Raw genomic sequence first — 20,947 nt, forward strand, 5'->3', positions numbered from 1 at the left:
TATCTGTACTTTCCCACTGTGGGGGCTACATACTCATGCATGCAACTTTAATCACAGCATCTGCTTTCCGCCTATCTTATTTAATATTGGCTACATCTAGTATCAAACAGCCTTGCAACTGCCAATAATCAGCACATAACACAAAAAATTACAAAAATCAGGTAAGGCTAACAAAAGCACTTTACATAAAGGTACTTTGGGTCACACAGGCCCAAAGCCATTCTCCCGAGTTACCTAGATTTATGCCTAGTAACACCAACTCCTCCCCACTTTGAGAATACTCAACAAAATTTTGGCTGAGTTTTCTCAAACTTTAAAAACAAAAAGCAATCAAGCTCTAAAAAACTGGGGTTAGTAATAAGGGGGTAATTAGTTCCACATTCATCCTCCCCATGGACCCGGCAGGATTCGGTATATGAAAGCCCACACCCACCCTAACCGGTCCACATGCTGGGGAGAAGCACTGCAAATATTCACACTTCCACCCAGACAGTGTCCAGGTATGTCTCTACAACCCCAGATCAGATGGTACTCCTAATGTATCTGTAAGGGCAGTGGGCCATCCTGGTGCTCAAAATCACTCCGAATGGCCATCCGCTGGTCATTCAGGATTTCAAACGTACTAGCTCCCACTGCAATGCCTTTTCAGCCTCAGTAATAGCCCATACCATCTCTGCCAGTAGCCTTTGGATCCTAAAACTAATGGCGGAAATGACATGTAACTCACCAACTCCAGCCTGTACTTGGATTAGCGGAGCTCCAACAATAAAAAACTAAATAAGGGCAATATCATTTACAATCCAATTAGGGAGGGCAATACATGCTAAAAAAAAAATTTTTTTTTTCCAGAACACAGGGCGCGGCCTGTAAAATAAACCCCAAGATCCAATCAATACCACATTTCTCAGCAGGAGTCCCAAATTTCTTCCTGCCAGTGTACAATTCTTTGTTTCTTCACAGGGTCAGTTCTTAATGTCCTTTTAGTCAGAAATTTCTGGACTTTGGCAATGTCAGTGATGTGAGTGTTTTTTCTTCTTTTCCACCACCGTCGTGGTTCAGCTTCTACGGGGGAAAGGTCACCAGCACATCACCCTGTAGTGGTTTTGCTTCTTTCAAAAAAAATCCAATAACACAATGGGGGCTGCCAAGGGACAAGGGAGAGGTTAACCAGCACGTCACCTTGTCCTTTTTTCCAGCTGTCCAGAAACACAATAAAGCTAAAAAGGGAAATAGGCTAACCATCAGCAGGAGAATTCTTCTGATGTGAAGGGGCCTTTTTGCAGTGAGAATCATGGGTCCAGGCAGTCAGTCTCCTGGTTCCAAGGAGTGGCAGGGCTGCTAGGATCTTTGAGCAGCTCTTCCATACCTGTGAGAAGAGACAGCTAACACATTCCGTTAGTGCCTGGCAGCGTTTTGCAGCTCTCATTAGCTTTTTGGGCCCAGTCAAGCCCCCCTTTGCCTTGGCTGTCCACCAAGTCTTAGCTGAGCGGCGTGTCCTTGACCGGGGCCAGAAAGATTTCTTCGGTTAACTCATTCTGTTCTTTTTCCTTCCCTGCTTGGCTTCTTTTAATCTGTGCATCCTGTGTCAGAACACCCAGCTGTTGCAGCTCACACCGGAGAAGCATAACGGTTTTCCCGGCACTGTCCCCGGCTCAAACCAGCCAGCGTAGGATGCCTTCTCCAGGTTCCTGCCAAAACAACTTACTTGCTTGTAGGTCCGAATGACCTCCGGGGCCACGGCACGAGCCTCTGCCTGTGCCGTGCACTCCAACGTCTTCCCGTCCAGGGCTCGCTTCCAGCGGAGCACCTCCTCGTCCTGTGCCCAAAGGGCGGTTAGGAGGAGCCTCCCCAGCTCCCCCTCTTTCCTTAATAAGTGAGTCAGTGCATCAGGGGAAATCTTTTCCCCTTGTCGGTTCATGATGTGCAATAAAAGCTTCTGTATTATCTTTTCTTCAGCTGATACAGCGGTACTCATACTTTTGTTACAGCTGCTCACCTGTGAGCTCACACACGCCTCTCTCGGACGTCCAGGGGCTGCCTTTACCGCAGTACCTCCTGCCGCGGCTGTAACCCCCGCGTTTCTTTTCAAGCACCGACGAACGATCCAAACTGTGTGAATCGCATCACGTCGGGGTCACCATTTGTTGCGTTGCATGCGGGCCGGATAAAGCACAACAACCAATATGATTGCAAGCAGAATCGTTTATTATGTACAATGCATCATATTATATAGACTTCTCCATATTAGCAAACGTCAGACCCACCAACATTACATTGCTGCTGATTGGTTCTTTGTCCGATACACACGCTTTTCACACGCATGGCCCTTTGCTTACTGATTTCCCATTTCCCATGCAACTCATCTGATTTATGGACTTGTTTATCACCTTGAAACCAATCCCAGCTAGGCCACTTGGCATCTGCCTCCCTCTGGCTAGCTCTCAACTTTCTCATAACAACTTCATCTAACTCCTCTGTTCTTGATGTGCTGCTGCTGTAAGTTTCCACCAAGGCAGCATAGGGATGATGTAACCCCACAGGGGTCCTGCTGAAGAATCAGTTGAACAGGGGTTCCCAGTGCCAAAAGGGCTAATGGATCCTGGGATCCATAAGCAGGTGAATCTCAAGTAGGAGCAGAGAGGTTATTTTACCTCTGCATTTGGCACTGGTGTGACGGCTGCTGAATCCCGTGCCCAGTTCTGGTGCCCACACATGAGGAAGGATGTTGACAAACTGGGGAGGGGTCAGAGAAGAGCCATGAGAAGGATTAAAGGATTAGAAGACCTGCCCTATAGCGATAGACTCAAGAAGGTCAATCCGTTTAGCTTAACAACGTGAAGGTTAAGGGGTGACTTGATTCCAGTCTATAAGTACCTACATGGGGAACAAATATTTAATAATAGACTGTTCGGTCTAGCACAGAAAGGGCTAACACGATCCAATGGCTGGAAGCTGAAGCCAGACAAATTGAGACTGGAAAGAGAGAGGGTATTTAACATTTGGAACAACTCCTCAAGGGTCGTGGTGGATTCGCCATCACTGGCCATTTTTAAATCAAGATTGGCTGTTTTTTAGAAGATCTGCTGTTGTTGGAAAAGAGTTACTTTGGGGCAGGTCTCTGGCCTGTGCTCTGCAGGTCAGACCAGCCCTTCCGGCCTTGGGATCTAGGGTTCTGACGAGGGATTGTGAAGTGGGTAGGGGGTTGTGGTGGTGGTGGTGGGGATTTGTAACAGGGGGTGAACGAGGCTGATTTGGATTGTCAATCTCTTCCCTTCCGTGTCCGGGCAGTTGCTGAGCATGAGGAATCCTGATGGAGGCTTTGCGACGTACGAAACCAAGCGGGGGAGCCCGCTGTTGGAGCTCCTGAACCCCTCGGAGGTGTTTGGTAAGGGCAGGCGCGCTGGGCCTCTCTCCAGCTATTGTCACTCGCACCGCGAGGGGAGGCAGGGCCAGGTCTGCTGGGCATGGTGCCCATGGCAGGCCCGGGGGGGTTTCGGTGCAGTCACACGGCCCAGTGCCCCTCCCCAGAGACAGCAGCTCTGCACAGCTCCTGGGATGGGAGTGCACCAGGAACGTAGGGCCCCTGCCAGCACCTGGCATTGTCCTCGAGCTGCCTGCTGGCCATGAGTCCCTGTGTGACGGGGATGCTCACTGCTGCTTCTCCTGTCGGGCAGGTGACATCATGATAGACTACTGCTACGTGGAGTGCACGTCGGCCATCGTGCAGGCACTGAAGCACTTCCACGAGGCCTTCCCCGAGCACCGTGCCCGGGAGGTCAGGTAAGGGAGGGGGAGCGCCGAACCGTCAGTCCAGAGCTTGCACCCTGGGGAGGTCAGTAAGTGGGGCCTGCTGGGATGAACCTGGTGTGGGCCCCGCCTGTATGCTCTGACCTGCAGGGCAGACCCTGCCGCCCACACAGCTCCAGGAATGAATCCGGTAACCGAACACGGCAGCTCCTGTGCCAGCGGGTGCCGCTGGTTGGGTGCACGCCCCTGGGGCAGCGCTGCCCTGGTGCAGTGAGGGGCACCCTCCTTTCCTAGCTACCCTTTCAGAAGAGCCCAACTGAGTATATCCACTTCCTGTGTGAGGCCAAAGGGCCATCCGGCCTCAAGCAGGGCACTGGGGGCACAGACCAGGCTGTGTTTCACCCGCAGTCCAGCCGGGAGGCCACCGGCAAACGTCCTGTCTCCATCTGAGCCCCAGGGCCATGGTCAGGCAGCTGCCAGGGGCTGTGGAAGCTCAGTCCATCTTGCAGCTTACGGCCCTCGAGTGACTCTTTTAATAGGGGCTGGGCCCCCACTTCTCCAAGGGGATTTGAGCTCCCAAGGAGCCCCTGGGTCGGGCTGGCAGGAGGATGGACGCTGCACACTAAGGAACCCCCTCTCCTCCTGTCTAGAGAGACGCTGCGCAAGGGCCTGGAGTACTGCCGCAGGGTGCAGAGAGCTGACGGCTCATGGGAAGGGTGAGTGGCCGCGTGCACCGCTGGTGCAGCAAACTCCACGCTGCTCGGGGCAGGAGGCGGCTGGGGTGAGGAGAGAGGTGCTGGTACCTGTACTGTTGGGCAACCCTCTCTCCCCTTTACCTCCAGGTGTGCCAGTGTCCGGGGAGGGGGTGTGGGGGGCTGGCTCAGGGAGCCCACAGCAGTCCGGCCTGTTACAGTCATGTCTAGGGCCCCCTGCAGACCAGAGCCTGTGGTGCCGGGCGCTGACAGTGAGTGACTAACCCCCTTAGCTTGCGGACTAGAGACGAGCCAGACACGCAGCGACGGGAGATGGGATGCGACTCCTGGCCCGTGTGTGTGCGACAGCTCCAGTAAAGGCTCAGCGTAGCCCTGGTCTGCGGCGGGGAGGGTCTGTACTTGGAGGCGGGGACTTCCCATGCCCGTCTGTGGCGCGGGGGCGGGTGGTGTTAGACCCGCAGAGCCTTCTGCACTGCCTGACGCTGGCTCTCTCCTCTCGCCAGGAGCTGGGGCGTGTGCTTTACCTACGGCACCTGGTTCGGACTGGAGGCCTTCGCCTGTCTGGAGCACACCTACCAGAACGGGTGAGTGTGGGAATCCGGCGTGCGGCTCCCTGGCTGCCCACGGCCTGCACGGCATGGCCTGGAGTGGCTGGCGCCATCCCTGGAGCACGGGAGGTGCCGCATCACTCTGCTGGGGGAGGAGCTTGTTCAAACCCAGAGCAGCCTTCCGCACTGGGCATTAGGTCGGGCTCCTTTGTCCTGTGCTGTACCCTCCGGTCCCCCGCTCACTGAGAGTCACAGCCCCTTGGGGCCGTGTCCCCAGCCGTGGTCCCCTGGCTCCAGCTGGCTGGCTGCACGCAGCTGGGGGCTCTGGTGTGCAGAGCCAGGTTGTGCACTCACCAGAGGAAGCTGGCCTGGCCCTAGGCTGCTGCTCCCACCCCCGGGGCCAGGTCTCATCTCGGAGCCCCCGGGTCCTGCTAGAGCCTCCCTGCCCCAGCTTCACACTGTCTGCTGCCCCTACCTGCTCCACCAGCCCCTTCCCCCAAAGCCCCGTGAGGCTGCCCTGGCTTAGTCCCTTTGCCCCCAGTGACTCCCACTGCTCTGCCTCGTCCCTTCAGAGCCGCATGCAGGGAGGTGGCCCAGGCCTGCCGGTTCCTGGTCTCCAAGCAGATGGAGGATGGTGGCTGGGGAGAGGACTTGGAGTCCTGTGAGCAGCACGGTTACGTGCAGAGCTCCACCTCCCAGATCCACAACACCTGCTGGGCCCTGCTGGGGCTCATGGCTGTCAGGTAGGAGCACCGACGCCGCTTCTCACCGCAGATCATCGTCACAGCGCTGCCAAGGACCTCGGCATCGGGGCGCTGGTGTGGAAGCCTTCGTTCACACCATGCCTTCCCCCTGCTGTGCTCTGCGGTGTCCTCGCCTGGGCTACCCCAGAGCTCACGCCCCAGCGATTGGGAGGCACCTTTGCCGAGAGGGGTTAGCCAGTGACCGCTCCACTCCATGGGCTGGCGCTTGGTGCCCGTCGTCACGCTACCGGCTCCCCACAGTGAGCGTCCGGGCTCTGTAAGGCAGCAGCACGGCCCAGAGCTGCCCCCCAGCCTTGGCACTGCTGTGCTCAGCGCTGCACCAGGTGGCTGCTGTCGCAGGCCTGGCTTTAACGCCTGGTGCCTCCTCACCTGCTTGGCTGTCTGGGGCCTTCGGTGCCGCCCTGCCGGCCTGGGAACGACACAGAGGTGGGGGGTGGCCATAGTGCGAGTGCTGGATGCTAGTGGGGGGAGGGGAAGAGCTTTCCTGTCCCTGCTGCGGTGCCGGGGAGGGAGAGAGGAGAGCTCCGGCTGCGGCTGCACTGGCGGGGGTGGGGGGCTAGCATGTTATTCGGAGTCACACCACTGACCTCTGCCCCTTCTCGTTGCAGATACCCGGACGTTGGGGTGCTGGAAAAGGGGATCAAGGTTTTGATTGACAAGCAGCTGCCCAATGGTGACTGGCCTCAGGTATGCAGCTCCTCGCTGCTCTCTCTAACGTGTCCAGCCCCTGTCACTGCAGGCATTTCAGCCAGCCACTCGCCCTCTCGTCCCTCCCAGCTGCGGGAGAAGCAGGCCGATGGTTCAACGGGTTTTGCTGGGGGGTTGTCCATGAGGGGGAATCGCTGGCTGAGGGTGGCTCCGTGGAAGAGCTCAGCTTTGCATTTCGTTCTGGCCCATGGTCTCTTCTGTCATGTGGCAGTGAGTTCCACAGTCTGGGTCCAGCTCCAGGGACAGCTCTGCCTCCTGTATTGAAAAGCCTCCCTGTCTGGATGAGCTGGTGGAATGCAGTTGCCATGAGATGTCGTGGTGGCAGGAGAAGGGACGATCTCCCTGGTGGAGAAGGTTTGAACAGGAGCTGGAGCCCTTGTCCTGGACGCTGTGAGAGGGGAGCCGGAGCAGGGAGCGTGTACTGGGCTGACCTGTGCAGCATGTTGAACCAGCCGTTGCTGTTCAGGGCCTGTGGGTCCATGCCTAGCTGCAGTAATGAGCCGTAGATCTCACAGAGAGATTGGCGGGGAGGGCCAGGATACACTCTGGGAGGGGCCTGCTTCTGATCAGTGCAGGCTTCGGGCCGAGGCCATGAGGTGAGGGGGCTTTTGCTGTCATGGTTACTTGGGGATCCAGGCACCATGCAGGGCCCATAGCAGCCCCAGGCTGCAGAGCAGTGAAATGCTCTGGGAGCAGGTGCCCTCGGCAGTGGGAGCGTCCCAGATGAGGCAGGGTCTCTGGCTGACCTCCCTCCTCTCCCCACCACACTGCCCCTGGGCTTTGCTTTGCCAGCTGCCTGTCATCTCCCTGCCGTTCACGCTGGCAAACCAAAGAGCACCCCAAGCCAACCCCCTGTGTGCCCTGCCTTCCCCTGCCAGCACTCGCCCTCTGGGGCCATTAGGGGTTTGCTGCTTTGTGCACATGGAAGTAGCCTGTCAAATCCCTGGACACGGATCCATTTTGTGTCCCAGCAGCTCACCGTCCCATGGGGCACCCTGGGTGCAAAGACTGTGGGCAGGAGGAGGCTTCTTCTATATATCTCGGGGGTATTCCCCCCTTGGCTCGGGCCGCGTGGCTTTGTGTGACCCCACCTGACCCTTCCCAGGGAGCCCTGGATCCAGCTGGAACCAGGAACAGGACAGGGCTCATCTGCTGACTGCTGTTGTTCAGCGGCTGGGGGTGTACGGGGAGATGCAGGCATTGCATGTTAAGGGGGTGGGATTGGATGGGCAGGTGGCTGCAGGGAAGCCCTGGGAGGTGGGGAGGTCTGACTGCCTGATTCTGGGGCCGGCTGCCTGCTGGCCGCGGCACCAGCACACGTGAGAGCAGCCCAAGGACTGTTTTACTACACGGGGCTGGTCACAATCCCATCCAGCAGCGTGTTCCATCCGTGCCACGACCATGCCACGTGCTGGCGGCTGCAAGAGCCTCTTAACGCTGGCTCTGTGCCCAGCAGGGCAATCCCCACCTGGGCACTGCTGGCCAGTGTCTGGCCCCTCGGGGCCATGGGAGCGGGATGGGGAGCCTGGCCCCACATGTGTGCGGTGTCATGCCTCAGGGGGAGTGAGCAGGGAGTGTATCCATGTGCCGGGGCATGTGGGAAACACGGGTGTATCAGTCATAACATGTGCGTGGCACAGTACCCACAACAGACCTGAGAGTGCAAAGGGCTTGTGGGACCTCCCGCAGGAGCACCCCTTGCTCACGAGCACCCTGCCAATCCTGCCTCTTTCTGTCTCTCTCCCCTCGCAGGAGAACATCTCTGGGCTGTTCAACAAGTCCTGTGCAATCAGCTACACCTCCTACCGCAACGTCTTCCCCATCTGGGCCCTGGGGCGCTTTGCACGCCTGCACCCCGGCAGCGCCCTTGCTGGCAAGCTGCAGCCCAGGTCCTTGCGCAGCGAAGAGGAGATCCTGGCTGGAGGGAAGCGGGATGGGGTTCTGTCAGGGTCCCCCTCTGCCTGAGCCTGGGCCCTGCCCACGCCCCATGGCAGGCCTGCAGCCTCAGTGACACCCGAGCTGGATTTGCTTGGTTACAAGGCTCTTTACGGGAGGCCAGCAGGCCCTGGCGCTGTGTCGTGGTCCATGAGGACTCTGCACATTGATTCTAGCTCCAGGCCTACGTGTGGGCTTGGAGGGGGCAGCGAGTGTGTGAGCACTGGCTGGCTTACAGTCAAACGTGCTGTATGTCTGGGGCTTGGCTTGAATGGACCCCTCTTCCTGGATCCATTGTGTAAAAGGCTGTAGCCTGATTTGGGGAGGGTTAGTAGGGACAGTGGAATTTATCCACTTAATTTAGTTTTTATTTAATAATTAATTTTCTAATTAATTAGTAATGTTAATAATAATTTAATAGATATTAATAATATGGGTATGGCTCGCCAATATGTGTGATCAGAAGATAAAGTTCGTCTTGAATCAGGCTTCACAGAATTTATACAAGGAGATTGGGGTATGTGACAGAAAACTACGCTGAGACAGAATTAGTCAAACAAGACCTTTTATTTAAAATCAATGAAACAAGAAGTAAATGTAAAATGTTAAAAGCAGTTTGAGATTACAAAGTTACAAAATATCACAGTTCTTAATGCACTCTGCAACAGTAGTACCAGAGTTCATACTTACAACTTTGAAAAGAAATAATACTACGACTTAGTATTGACAGCTTTCATAGGAGAAAGAGGCTTCGAAGCAGGTTGAGACGATAAGGAAACAGAGAGGTGTATCGCCCGTCTAATGGAGGATTGCCACCCTTTTTATAGGGAGAAATCCTTCCTCCTATGCCCAAATTTGTCTTTCCCCCATGGAAAGGTGAGGGTACCTGTTTTCATAGGTTGACCTTTTATGTGCGTACTAATGACAGTATGTACGCATCTGCGGGTGTATGTGTGAAATTTGTGGGCAGAAAAACCCCACTTTTCACCCTAACTAGGTGAAAGGTTAGCAGACATTCAAAAAGTCCCTAGACAATTTGCGTAGGTTTGTCTCCTATTATTACTTTTCTGAGTAAGGGTCTTAAAGGTTGCTTTCAGCATCACAGAGGAAATAGGCCAGGATGTCTGGCCTAGAAGCTTCTAGGTATCTTGCATTACAACTTATTGTAAATAATTCTATTAATCTATGCAGCCTACACACTTTTATCAAAAAGACATTTTATACAGACCAACAGATTAATCCTCAGGGCTACAAGGCTGTGTGTCTGCAGGTGAACGCTGCCATGCAGGACAGGCTGCTGGGGTGTGACGAAGTGGGAATGTTCTTAATGTTTTCTCTGAATACTGTGTGTGTGCCTCAGTTTCCCCTATGCCTTTCTTAAGTATCTAGGTGGGGGGATCAGGGTGTGATTGTTGCAGAGCCCAAGAGGGCCACTGTGATGCTGTCTGCACAGAGAATGGCCGACACCCTGTCTCCTGGCAACTGATGGCCTGGGGCCCCCCCCCTGCAAAGGTGCCAACTGAAGGTGTTGGAGAACAAAGAGATCAGGTGAACTCCTGGTGCGGGAAAGAGACAAAGGCCAGAGAGGAGGGGCTGGAGAGTTTCAGTTTGGAGCTGGCTGGGGAAATGGAGGGAGGGCCAGAGAGGCTCTGGCCTCCCTACCTCCCCAAAAACGACCTGACTGAGGGGTCCTGGTCTCTGTACCTACAAGCTCTGTTTTAGACCATGCTCCTGTTGTCTAATAAACCTTCTGTGTTACTGGCTGGCTGAGAGGCACGTCTGACTGTGGAGTTGGGGTGCAGGGCCCTCTGGCTTCCCCAGGACTGGGTGGACTCGCTGTGGGAAGCTCAGAGTGTGAGAAGGGCTGTTCAGTGCTCCAAGGTCAGGCCCGGGAAGGTGAAAGCTGTGTAAAGCCATTCTGCTCACAAAGAGGAGGCTCCCCCAGAGTCCTGACTGGCTTCGTATGGACTAGTTCCAGAGCATTGCCCGGTGACTCCATGACTTGTGGGGTGGGGCCTAACCCTATGCCCTTGAGCAGGTGTCTGCACTTCAAGCTGGAGGAGACACGCCAACGCTCGCTGAGCTCGAGTTGGGGCGCTAACCCAGGGGTTCCCAAACCTGCTTCCCTGAGGCCCACCTGGGCAGCTGTGCACTTCTTGAGGAGACTGATTAATTTTAATGACTACATCCATCTACGCTATAACCCTAGAAACCATGTACTTGGTTCCTTTTCCTGGTGAGCTAAACAGTTGTAATGATAGAAATCCCTAGCAGCAGTCACTCAGAGAAATGCCTCCAGGTCTTTGAAACCAAACAGTTTTAGTAAAGCTACACTTGAAAAAATGTGGAGAGCAAAAGGAAAACACAAGTCGGTATACAACTGAACAGTAAGCAACACAACAATGGTAACACAACTGTTGAATAATAAGACAATGTGTTTTTTTTATTTTAAAACAAAATAGTTGGCCAACTTAGCACACTATATTGTGGTTTTGATTTTTTTTTAAGTGTAAAATCTGAATGTTTATGGTGTGTAAGTAAAGACCCAGCCCAGCTCTCTACTAATTAGGGCAAATATTGTAAATAAAAATATAAAATAACGTCTAGACCAGGGGTCTTCCTAATGGCACAGATGTGCCTGCTTCTCCTTGCACTTTTTTTTCATCTGGGGACATGTGTTAGCAAGACTCAACCTGATCTCATCTTCAATTTTCAGGCTTTCAGCCAACTCAGGGTGCAGGGAAGGGGTGGTGTGAGGAACTGGGACTGTTCTTACTGTGGTCTGTGACTGCTGAGTGGGGAGGGTTGGCCTGGGAGGATGAGTTGCATTGGGGGATGGGAGACTGGCCTGGAGGGAAGATGCCTGAGCATGTAACCTGAAATCCCAGGAAGGGGTTAGAGGCCAGGTGACACCTCTGCCCGGGAAGCTGAACAAAGCCTGCGGGGCAGGAGAGTCTCAGGAGCTGGCTGGGGAATGGAGGGGAGTCCAGACAGGGCTCTGGCCCTCGAAGGGGGCTGTGGTGCTCCTGGGACCCCAAGATGGACTTAACTGGGGAGGATCCTGTTGTCCGTGCCTGCAAGACCTGTCCTGGTCTGTGTTCCTGTCGTCCAGATAAACCTGCTTTACTGGCTGGCTGAGAGTCCTGGAGAATCGCAGGAAGCCGGGGGTGCAGGGCCCTGACTCCCTCACACTCCGTGACAGGGGGCTATGGACTGTGTGTGGACATGGGGCAGCTCAGGGTGCAGGGAGAGGGTAGCTAGGAGCTCTTCTGTGGCCCACAGCATGGAATCGCCTGCGCTACAGGCAGAGCCTATCTGCCACAGGGCGAGCAGCGGGAGGGGCTGGGTGCTCTGAGTACAATCCTGCTGAGACCATAGCTATGTATCCAGGCGCCCGCCCTTCCCGCTGCTCACACGGCTGTGGTGTCCCAGCTCTGGTATGTCTCCTCCAGCTGGTAGCATCGCTGTTGCCCCTCCCCAGCTCTGGCGTATCAGATGGGATACTCAGCAAAGGGGGCTTCCTTCTCCCTCCCCAGGATCTTCTAGATTTCCATCTCATTGCCTGTGGCAATGTCGCTTGGGAGCTGCTGGGAGCTGCCTCCTCTGGATGTGCTGCAGGGCTGTCTGCTGGGAACTGGGCCTGTGCTGGAGCTCTGTATAACTAGCCTGGCATGGCCTTGTGCACATGCGTTGCGCCTGCCACGAGCTGCCATCGGGCACGGGGTGGAGCTGGTCCCCCAGGGAAAAAGCAGGAGCCTCCTTCACACTGGTGCTCTGCAACCCCCCCACCCCCCTGCCAAATACTATACTACTAACATCTCTCTTTGGAACCCCCTTTCAGGTAATTGAAGCCAGCTATCAAATCCCCCCTCATTCTTCTCTTCCACAGACTAAACAATCCCAGTTCCCTCAGCCTCTCCTCATAAGTCATGTGCTCCAGCCCCCTAATCATTTTTGTTGCCCTCCGCTGGACTCTCTCCAATTTATCCACATCCTTCTTGTAGTGTGGGGCCCAAAACTGGACACAGTACTCCAAATGAGGCCTCAACAGTGCTGAGTAGAGGGGAATGATCACATCCCTCGATCTGCTGGAAATGCCCCTACTTATACAACCCAAAATGCCATTAGCCTTCTTGGCAACAAGGGCACACTGTTGACTCATATTCAGCTTTTCGTCCACCGTAACCCCTAGGTCATTTCTGCAGAACTGCTGCCCAGCCATTCGGTCCCTAGTCTGTAACAGTGAATGGGATTCTTCCATCCTGAATGCAGGACTCTGCACTTGTCCTTGTTGAACCTCATCAGGTTTCTTTTGGCCCAGTCCTCTAATTTGTCTAGGTCCCTCTGTATCCTATCCCTACCCTCCAGCATATCTACCACTCCTCCAAGTTTAGTGTCATCTGCAAACTTGCTGAGAGTGCAGTCGACGCCATCCTCCAGATCATTAATGAAGATATTGAACAAAACCAGCCCCAGGACCAACCCTTGGGGCACTCCACTTGAAACCGGCTGCCAACTAGACATGGAGCCGTTGATCACTACCCGTTGAGCCCGATGATCTAGCCAGCTTTCTATCCATCTTATAGTCCAATCATCCAGCCCATACTTCTTTAACTTGCTGGCAAGAATACTGTGGGAGACCGTATTAAAAGCTTTGCTAAAGTCAAGGAATAACACATCCACTGCTTTCGCCTCATCCACAGACCCAGTTATCTCCTCATAGAAGGCAATTAGGTTAGTAAGGCATGACTTGCCCTTGGTGAATCCATGCTGACTGTTCCCGATCACTTTCCTCTCCTCTAAGTGCTTCAGAATTGATTCCTGGAGTACCTGCGCTATGATTTTTCCAGGGACTGAGGTGAGGCTGACTGGCCTGTAGTTCCCCGGATCCTCCTCCTTCCCTTTTTTAACGATGGGCACTACATTAGCCTTTTTCCAGTCATCCGGGACCTCCCCCGATCGCCATGAGTTTTCAAAGATAATGGCCAATGGCTCCGCAATTACATCCGCCAACTCATTCCGCACCCCCGGGTGCAGCGCATCCGGCCCTATGGACTTGTGCTCGTCCAATTTTTCTAAATAGTCCCGAACCACTTCTTTCTCCACAGAGGGCTGGTCACCTCCTCCCCATGCTGTGCTGGCCAGTGCAGCAGTCTGGGAGCTGACCTTGTTTGTGAAGACAGAGGCAAAAAAATCATTGAGTACATTAGCTTTTGCCACATCCTCTGTCACTAGGTTGCCTCCCTCATTCAGTAAGGGGCCCACACTTTCCTTGACTTTCTTCTTGTTGCTAACATACCTGAAGAAACCCTTCTTGTTACTCTCAACATCTCTTGCTAGCTGTAACTCCAAGTGTGATTTGACCTTCCTGATTTCACTCCTGCATGCCTGAGCAATATTTTTATACTCCTCCCTGGTCATTTGTCCAGTCTTCCACTTCTTGTAAGCTTCTTTTTTGCATTTAAGATCAGCAAGGATTTCTCTGTGAAGCCAAGCTGGTCACCTGCCATATTTACTATTCTTCCTACACATCGGGATGGTTTGTTCCTGCAACCTCAATAAGGATTCTTTAAAATACAGCCAGCTCTCCTGGACTCCTTTCCCCCTCATGTTATTTTCCCAGGAGATCCTGCCCATCAGCTCCTTGAGGGAGTCAAAGTCTGCTTTTCTGAAGTCCAGGGTCTGTATTCTGCTGCTCTCCTTTCTTCCTTGTGTCAGGATCCTGAACTCGACCATCTCATGGTCACTGCCTCCCAGGTTCCCATCCACTTTTGCTTCCCCTACTAACTCTTCTCTGTTTGTGAGCAGCAGGTCAAGAAGAGCTCTGCCCCTAGTTGGTTCCTCCAGCACTTGGACCAGGAAATTGTCCCCTACACTTTCCAAAAACTTCCTGGATTGTCTGTGCACCGCTGTATTGCTCTGCCAGCAGATATCAGGGTGATTAAAGTCTCCCATGAGAACCAGGGCCTGCGATCTAGTAACTTCTGCTAGTTGCTGGAAGAAAGCCTCGTCCACCTCATCCCCCTGGTCTGGTGGTCTATAGCAGATTCCCACCACAACATCACCCTTGTTGCTCACACTTCTAAACTTAATCCGACGAAGTGGATATTCACCCACGAAAGCTCATGCTGCAAAACCTCTGTTAGTCTATAAGGTGCCACAGGATTCTTTGAAACTTAATCCAGAGACTCTCAGGTTTTTCTGCAGTTTCATACCGGAGCTCTGAGCAGTCATACTGCTCTCTTACATACAATGCAACTCCCCAACCTTTTCTGCCCTGCTGTCCTTCCTGAACAGTTTATATCCATCCATGACAGTGCTCCAGTCATGTGAGTTCTTCTTCGAGTGATTGCTCCTATGCATTCCAGTTAGGTGTGCGCGCCGCGCGTGCACGGCATCTCGGAACTTTTTTACCCTAGCAACACCGGCGGGCCGGCTGGCGCCCCCTGGAGTGGCGCCGCTATGGCGCTAAATATATACCCCAGCCGGCCCGTCCGCTCCTCAGTTCCTTCTTACCGCCCGTGACGGCCAGTTGGAACTGTGGAGTGCTCTTCGTTCTCCACGATCCCTAGCGTTCACATCTTTTTTGTATATAGTTAGTTTACAGTTTTAGATAGTTAGTTAGTGTATATAGATAAGGTGAAAGGGGGGGGGTTCCCCTTTTACCTCACCCGGTGCGGGCTCATGCCCAAGGCACCGGGCTTTAAGCCCTGCGTGGCGTGCCAGAAGCCTATGCCCATCGGAGACCCGCACGACGCCTGTCTCCGTTGCCTGGGCGAGGGGCACAGAACGGACAAGTGTTCGATCTGCTCGACTTTTAAACCGCGGACCCGGAAAGAGCGGGATATCCGCCTGAAGCAGATCCTAATGGAAGCGTCGCTTCAACCACCGGCACCGTCTGCGCCGGCACCGCGAACTGCCTCGGTGCAGAGCGCACCGGCGGCACCGAGCCGCTCCACCTCCGCGGCGCCGCCAATACAGAAAGCGACCGCGAAGTCGCGGCACCGCTCGCTTTCGCCGGCGAGGAAGCAGAGACTGGCGAAGGCAATAGCTCAGGCCCGCTCTGAGGACTCTGCAAGAGCGGTTGCACAGCTTGCGGCCCCCGCGGTGCCCTTGCACAAGGCGTGCACCGGACCCTTGACTCCGGCACCGCAAGGCCCGTCGAGTCCGGCGCCGCCACGCTCCCCGGTACCGTCCGCGGTTGAGCCCCGGCTACCATCAACGCCGGAGACATTCGCCTCCGCAAGAGACCTGATCCAGCTCATAGAGGCACCGGGCCTCCGGCCCCCGGCACCGCCGGTGCGGGCCGTCGTGTCGGCGGGGAAGCCGGCTAGAATGACCCGGCCACCGTCCCTGGACAGGCAGCATGGACGACGCTCCCGGTCCCGGTCCCGTTCCCGGTCCCGCGGCAGGTCTCCATCCAGGCGCTCACGATCTCGGCACCGCTCACCTTCGCGGTACCGGTCGCCATCAAAACGTCGGTCGCAGTCCCGGTACCGCTCGTCATCGCGGTACCGGTCGTACTCCCGACGCCGCACGAGATCCAGGTCGCCATCGCGTCGGCACCATCAAAGATCGCCGTCCCGGCACCGCTCCCGGCACCGCGACTCGCGCGGACGTTCGTGGCACCGTCGATCTCAATCCCGGTCGAGCTCCCGGCACCGGTCGAGCTCCCGGCACCGGTCGAGCTCCCGGCACCGTGACGGACGTCACTCCCGGTCGCCTTCCCGGTACCGGCGGGAGCAACCTCGCGCTTCTTTGCCATCCGGGGACGGACTACCCCATTCGGCAGCGCACTCTGCGAGCGCTTCGGCACCGCCATGGCCTTCTCGACCCGCGTCGGTCGCTTCCGGCACGAACGGATACGGACTCCTGCCGCCCACCCCACGGGACCATCCTCAAGGGGCACAACCGTGGGGCTTTTGGGTTCCATGGGCCCAGTACGAGGCCCAGGGGGTGCCTTTTCCACCAAGGCCCCCCGCGTCAGAGCGCAGAGTCCCAGAGGCGACGGTATCCAGACCGGCCCCTTCGACACCGGCGGCGGATGCTGTAGCATCGGAGTCCCAAGACCACACGCAGCCCGCACCCCCCGACGGGCAGGTGGCGGACCCCTCTTCGGAGACGGTCGTCCAGGGGTTGTCCTCCTCGTCCTCGCCTGATGAGGCGGTGGCCGGTGCAGCAACTAAGGAGCCTCCCCCCATTGATGTGAGAGCTCACCAGGACCTCCTTCATCGTGTGGCGACGGCGATGGCCTTGCCCATAGAGGAGGTGCACGAGGACGAGGACCCTATCACCAACGTGGTTGAGGCTGACATGCCGGTGCGAGTTGCACTTCCGTTTGTACGGACGGTGCAGAAGAACGCCACCACTATCTGGCAGACGCCGGCGTCCGTGCCCCCTACAGCCCGTGGTGTTGAGCGAAAATACTCTGTCCCTCCCACGGGCTATGAATACTTGTATATACATCCGACCCCGGACTCCCTGGTAGTCCAGTCGGTTAATGACAGGGAGCGGCACGGTCAACCGGCTTCGGCGCCCAAGTCAAAGGACGCGAAGCGTATGGACGTGCTAGGCCGAAAGGTCTATTCTGCAGGAGGCCTGCAAATGAGAATTGCCAACCAGATGGTCCTCCTCGCCAGGTACGTCTTCGACATCCTGACGTCCCTGGCGAAATTTACCGAGCTCCTGCCGACAGCCTCCCGACAGGAGTTCACGGCCATGTTGGAGGAGGGAAGGAGGTCGTCTAGATCCTCAATCTCAGCCGCCCTCGACGCTGCGGACTCGGGTGCGAGGACCTTGGCCTCCGGGGTCACGATGCGGCGTATTGCCTGGCTGCAGTCTTCCACTCTGCCGCCGGAGGTCCAATATACGTTACAGGACCTTCCCTTTGATACTAAAGGGCTGTTCTCTGAGAAGACGGATTCTAGGATCCAAACTTTAAAGGACGGCCGTATCGCGATACGCACGTTAGGTATGCATACGCCAGCGATGCAGCGTAGGCCATTCCGTCCACAGCCCTCCCGTCCGGCCTACCAGTCCCGGTATCGCCCTTACAACAGCCGACGTCCGGCCCAAAATCGCCGTCGTCCATCCGGCAACCGCCGCAACCAGGGCCAGGCCGTTTCGAAGGCCCCGCAGGGGGCCAAACAGGCCTTTTGATGGGACGCTCGAGGACGGCCCATCACTCTCCCTACCGGATCCTTCCCCTCTGTTTTACAACCGCCTTTCCCATTTCTTTTCGGCGTGGTCCCACTTAACATCAGACAACTGGGTGCTCCAAACAGTCCAGTCGGGATACCGCCTGCAATTTGTTTCGCCCCCGCCTTCCCACCCACCCTCCCTGTCCCTCTTCAGGGACCCCTCTCACGAGCAAGTCCTCTTACAGGAGGTCCAGACTCTGTTGAGCGTGGGTGCCATAGAAGCAGTGCCTCAGGACAGACTGGGCAGGGGATTCTACTCCCGTTATTTTCTCATCCCCAAGGCGAAAGGCGGGCTGCGTCCTATCCTGGACCTTCGCGAGCTGAACAAGTACCTGCTCAAGCCCAAGTTTCGTATGGTCACCCTGGGGACCATCATCCCCTCTCTGGATCTGGGAGACTGGTTTGCCGCCCTCGACATGAAGGACGCGTACTTCCATGTCGCAATCTATCCTCCCCATCGTCGTTACCTCCGGTTTGTGGTCAACGACACTCACTACCAGTTCGCCGTGTTGCCGTTCGGACTGTCCACCGCCCCGACGGTGTTCACCAAATGCATGGCGGTAGTCGCCGCAGCCCTCCGACGTCGTCAGATGCACGTTTACCCGTATCTCGACGACTGGCTGATTCGAGGCCAGTCCCAGCGACTGGTGATGGATCAGATATCAGAAATCATATCTCTCTTTCATCGGCTCGGTCTTCTCATCAACACAGAGAAGTCCACTTTGATTCCGACACAGCGGCTGGAGTTCATCGGAGCGGTTCTCGACTCCACAGTGGCCAGGGCCTGTCTCCCTCGCGCTCGGCACCAGACGATGGTCTCCATCATCCGGGACCTTGTCGCCTTCCCTACCATGACGGTGCGCTTGTGCCTCCGCCTCCTGGGCCACATGGCCTCGTGCACTTATGTCACCGCGTACGCGCGGCTCCACCTCCGCCCGTTCCAGTCTTGGCTCGCGTCGGTGTACCGGCCGCATCAAGACCCCATCGACATGGTGGTCACGGTCACCAGGCCGACCCTCAAGTCCCTCAGCTGGTGGCTCGACCCGGAGGTCGTGTGTGCCGGAGTCCCGTTCCACCCTCCTCGCCCATCCGCCACTCTGACCACGGATGCCTCAGCGCTCGGTTGGGGAGCTCACCTCGGCGACCTTCACACCCAAGGCCTTTGGTCGCCCCAAGAGCTCGCTCTCCACATCAATGTCCGCGAGCTGCAAGCGATCCGTTTGGCGTGTCGCACCTTCCGCGCCCGCCTACAAGGCCGCGGTGTGACAGTGTTCACGGACAATACAACAGCAATGTTCTACGTGAACAAGCAGGGCGGAGCCCGCTCCTCCCTCCTCTGCAAGGAAGCGATGCTCCTGTGGGACTTCTGCGTGACCTACTCCATTCACCTGGAAGCGTCCTTTCTTCCGGGAGTGCAGAACACGCTGGCCGACCATCTCAGCAGGTCGTTCCTCTCCCACGAGTGGTCCCTCCGTCCCGATGTCGCCCACACAATCTTCCGGAGGTGGGGGTTTCCCCAAGTAGACCTATTCGCCTCCAAGGAGAACAGGAAGTGCCACCTGTTTTGCTCGTTCCAGGGTCGCTCGCCGGGCTCCCTGTCGGACGCCTTCCTTTACCCCTGGACGGATCGCCTCCTCTACGCCTTCCCTCCGTTCCCGCTCGTGCACCGAGTGCTCCTGAAGCTTCGGAGGGACAGAGCTCACGTCATTCTGATCGCGCCGGCCTGGCCGAGGCAGCACTGGTATACCCTGCTGCTCGAGCTCTCCGTTCGGGAACCCATCCCCCTCCCGTTGTGGCCGGACCTCATCACCCAGGACTTCGGCAGACTCCGCCATCCCAACCTGCAGTCCCTCCATCTGACAGCTTGGTACCTGAGTGGCTGACCCACACGGAGAGAGGCTGTTCTGCAGCAGTTCAACAAGTCCTGCTCGAGAGCAAAAAGCCTTCCACTCGCTCCACTTACCTAGCGAAGTGGAAGAGATTTGCACTCTGGTGTGATCATCGAGGTCTTAATCCATTCCTGGTCCCGGTCCCTACCATCCTGGACTACCTCTGGCACCTTAAGGAGCAAGGTCTGGCGGTCTCCTCCTTGAGAGTCCACCTGGCAGCGGTATCTGCCTTCCTTCCCTTCGTGGAAGGGCAGTCCATCTTCTCGAACCCGATGGTTTCCCGCTTCCTCAAAGGCCTGGACCGCTTGTACCCGCCGGTGTGGCGCCCGGCCCCGACCTGGGATTTGAATCTCATCTTGGCCAAACTGATGGGTCCTCCTTTCGAGCCCTTAGCCACGTGCTCCCTGCTATACCTCTCTTGGAAGACGGCCTTCCTCGTCGCTATTACATCAGCGAGACGAGTCTCGGAGCTTCGCGCTCTAACGGTCAACCCGCCATACACGGTCTTTCATGGGGACAAGGTGCAGCTTCGCCCTCATCCGGCCTTCCTCCCGAAGGTAGTGTCAGCTTTCCATCTCAACCAGGAGATCTTCCTCCCGGTGTTCTACCCGAAGCCACATGCCTCGCCTCGGGAACAGCAGCTGCATACCCTCGACGTCCGCAGAGCGCTCGCTTTCTACATCGAGCGGACTAAGCCCTTCCGGCGTTCGCCCCAGCTGTTCGTAGCGGTTGCTGACCGCATGAAGGGAGAGCCGATATCCGCCCAGCGGATTTCCTCCTGGGTCACCGCGTGTATCAGAACCTGCTATGAGCTGGCTCGCGTACCACCAGGCCGCGTCACTGCACACTCGACGAGGGCGCATGCCTCATCTGTTGCCTTCCTGGCCAACGTTCCGATCCAGGACATCTGTCGAGCGGCCACCTGGTCTTCGGTCCACACCTTCGCCTCCCATTACGCGTTGGTGCAGCAGTCTCGAGACGACGCAGCCTTCGGCTCCGCGGTATTATACTCCGCCACGTCTCACTCCGACCCCACCGCCTAGGTAAGGCTTGGGAATCACCTAACTGGAATGCATAGGAGCAATGACTCGAAGAAGAAAAGACGGTTACTCACCTGTAGTAACTGTTGTTCTTCGAGATGTGTTGCTCCTATCCATTCCAGACCCGCCCTCCTTCCCCACTGTCGGAGTAGCCGGCAAGAAGGAACTGAGGAGCGGACGGGCCGGCTGGGGTATATATTTAGCGCCATAGCGGCGCCACTCCAGGGGGCGCCAGCCGGCCTGCCGGTGTTGCTAGGGTAAAAAAGTTCCGAGATGCTGTGCACGCGCGGCGCGCACACCTAACTGGAATGGATAGGAGCAACACATCTCGAAGAACAACAGTTACTACAGGTGAGTAACCGTCTTTTATCCCACCAAGTCTCTGTTATTCCAATCACATCAT

The 20,947-nt window shown here is 56.2% G+C and overlaps 1 protein-coding gene across 2 annotated transcripts in view; it reads left to right on the plus strand.

Moving 5' to 3' along the window:
• LOC123378628 (lanosterol synthase-like) overlaps positions 1 to 8,748 on the plus strand; it is a 34,463-nt gene extending 25,715 nt beyond the window's left edge. Inside the window, exons 15-21 of one of the 2 annotated variants that reach the window (XM_045032672.1) lie at positions 3,289 to 3,385; positions 3,675 to 3,780; positions 4,398 to 4,463; positions 4,964 to 5,044; positions 5,581 to 5,751; positions 6,381 to 6,459; positions 8,233 to 8,748. In XM_045032672.1, the coding sequence (XP_044888607.1) occupies positions 3,289 to 3,385; positions 3,675 to 3,780; positions 4,398 to 4,463; positions 4,964 to 5,044; positions 5,581 to 5,751; positions 6,381 to 6,459; positions 8,233 to 8,445 (813 nt within the window). In that variant the 3' untranslated portion in view covers positions 8,446 to 8,748. Of the gene's footprint in view, positions 1 to 3,288; positions 3,386 to 3,674; positions 3,781 to 4,397; positions 4,464 to 4,963; positions 5,045 to 5,580; positions 5,752 to 6,380; positions 6,751 to 8,232 lie in introns of those variants that run through there. The other variant, XM_045032671.1, reaches the window with a different exon arrangement.
• Positions 8,749 to 20,947: the final 12,199 nt, after the last annotated feature.

Source organism: Mauremys mutica, chromosome 10 (assembly GCF_020497125.1).
Source record: "Mauremys mutica isolate MM-2020 ecotype Southern chromosome 10, ASM2049712v1, whole genome shotgun sequence".
Taxonomy (NCBI): Eukaryota; Metazoa; Chordata; order Testudines; family Geoemydidae; genus Mauremys; species Mauremys mutica.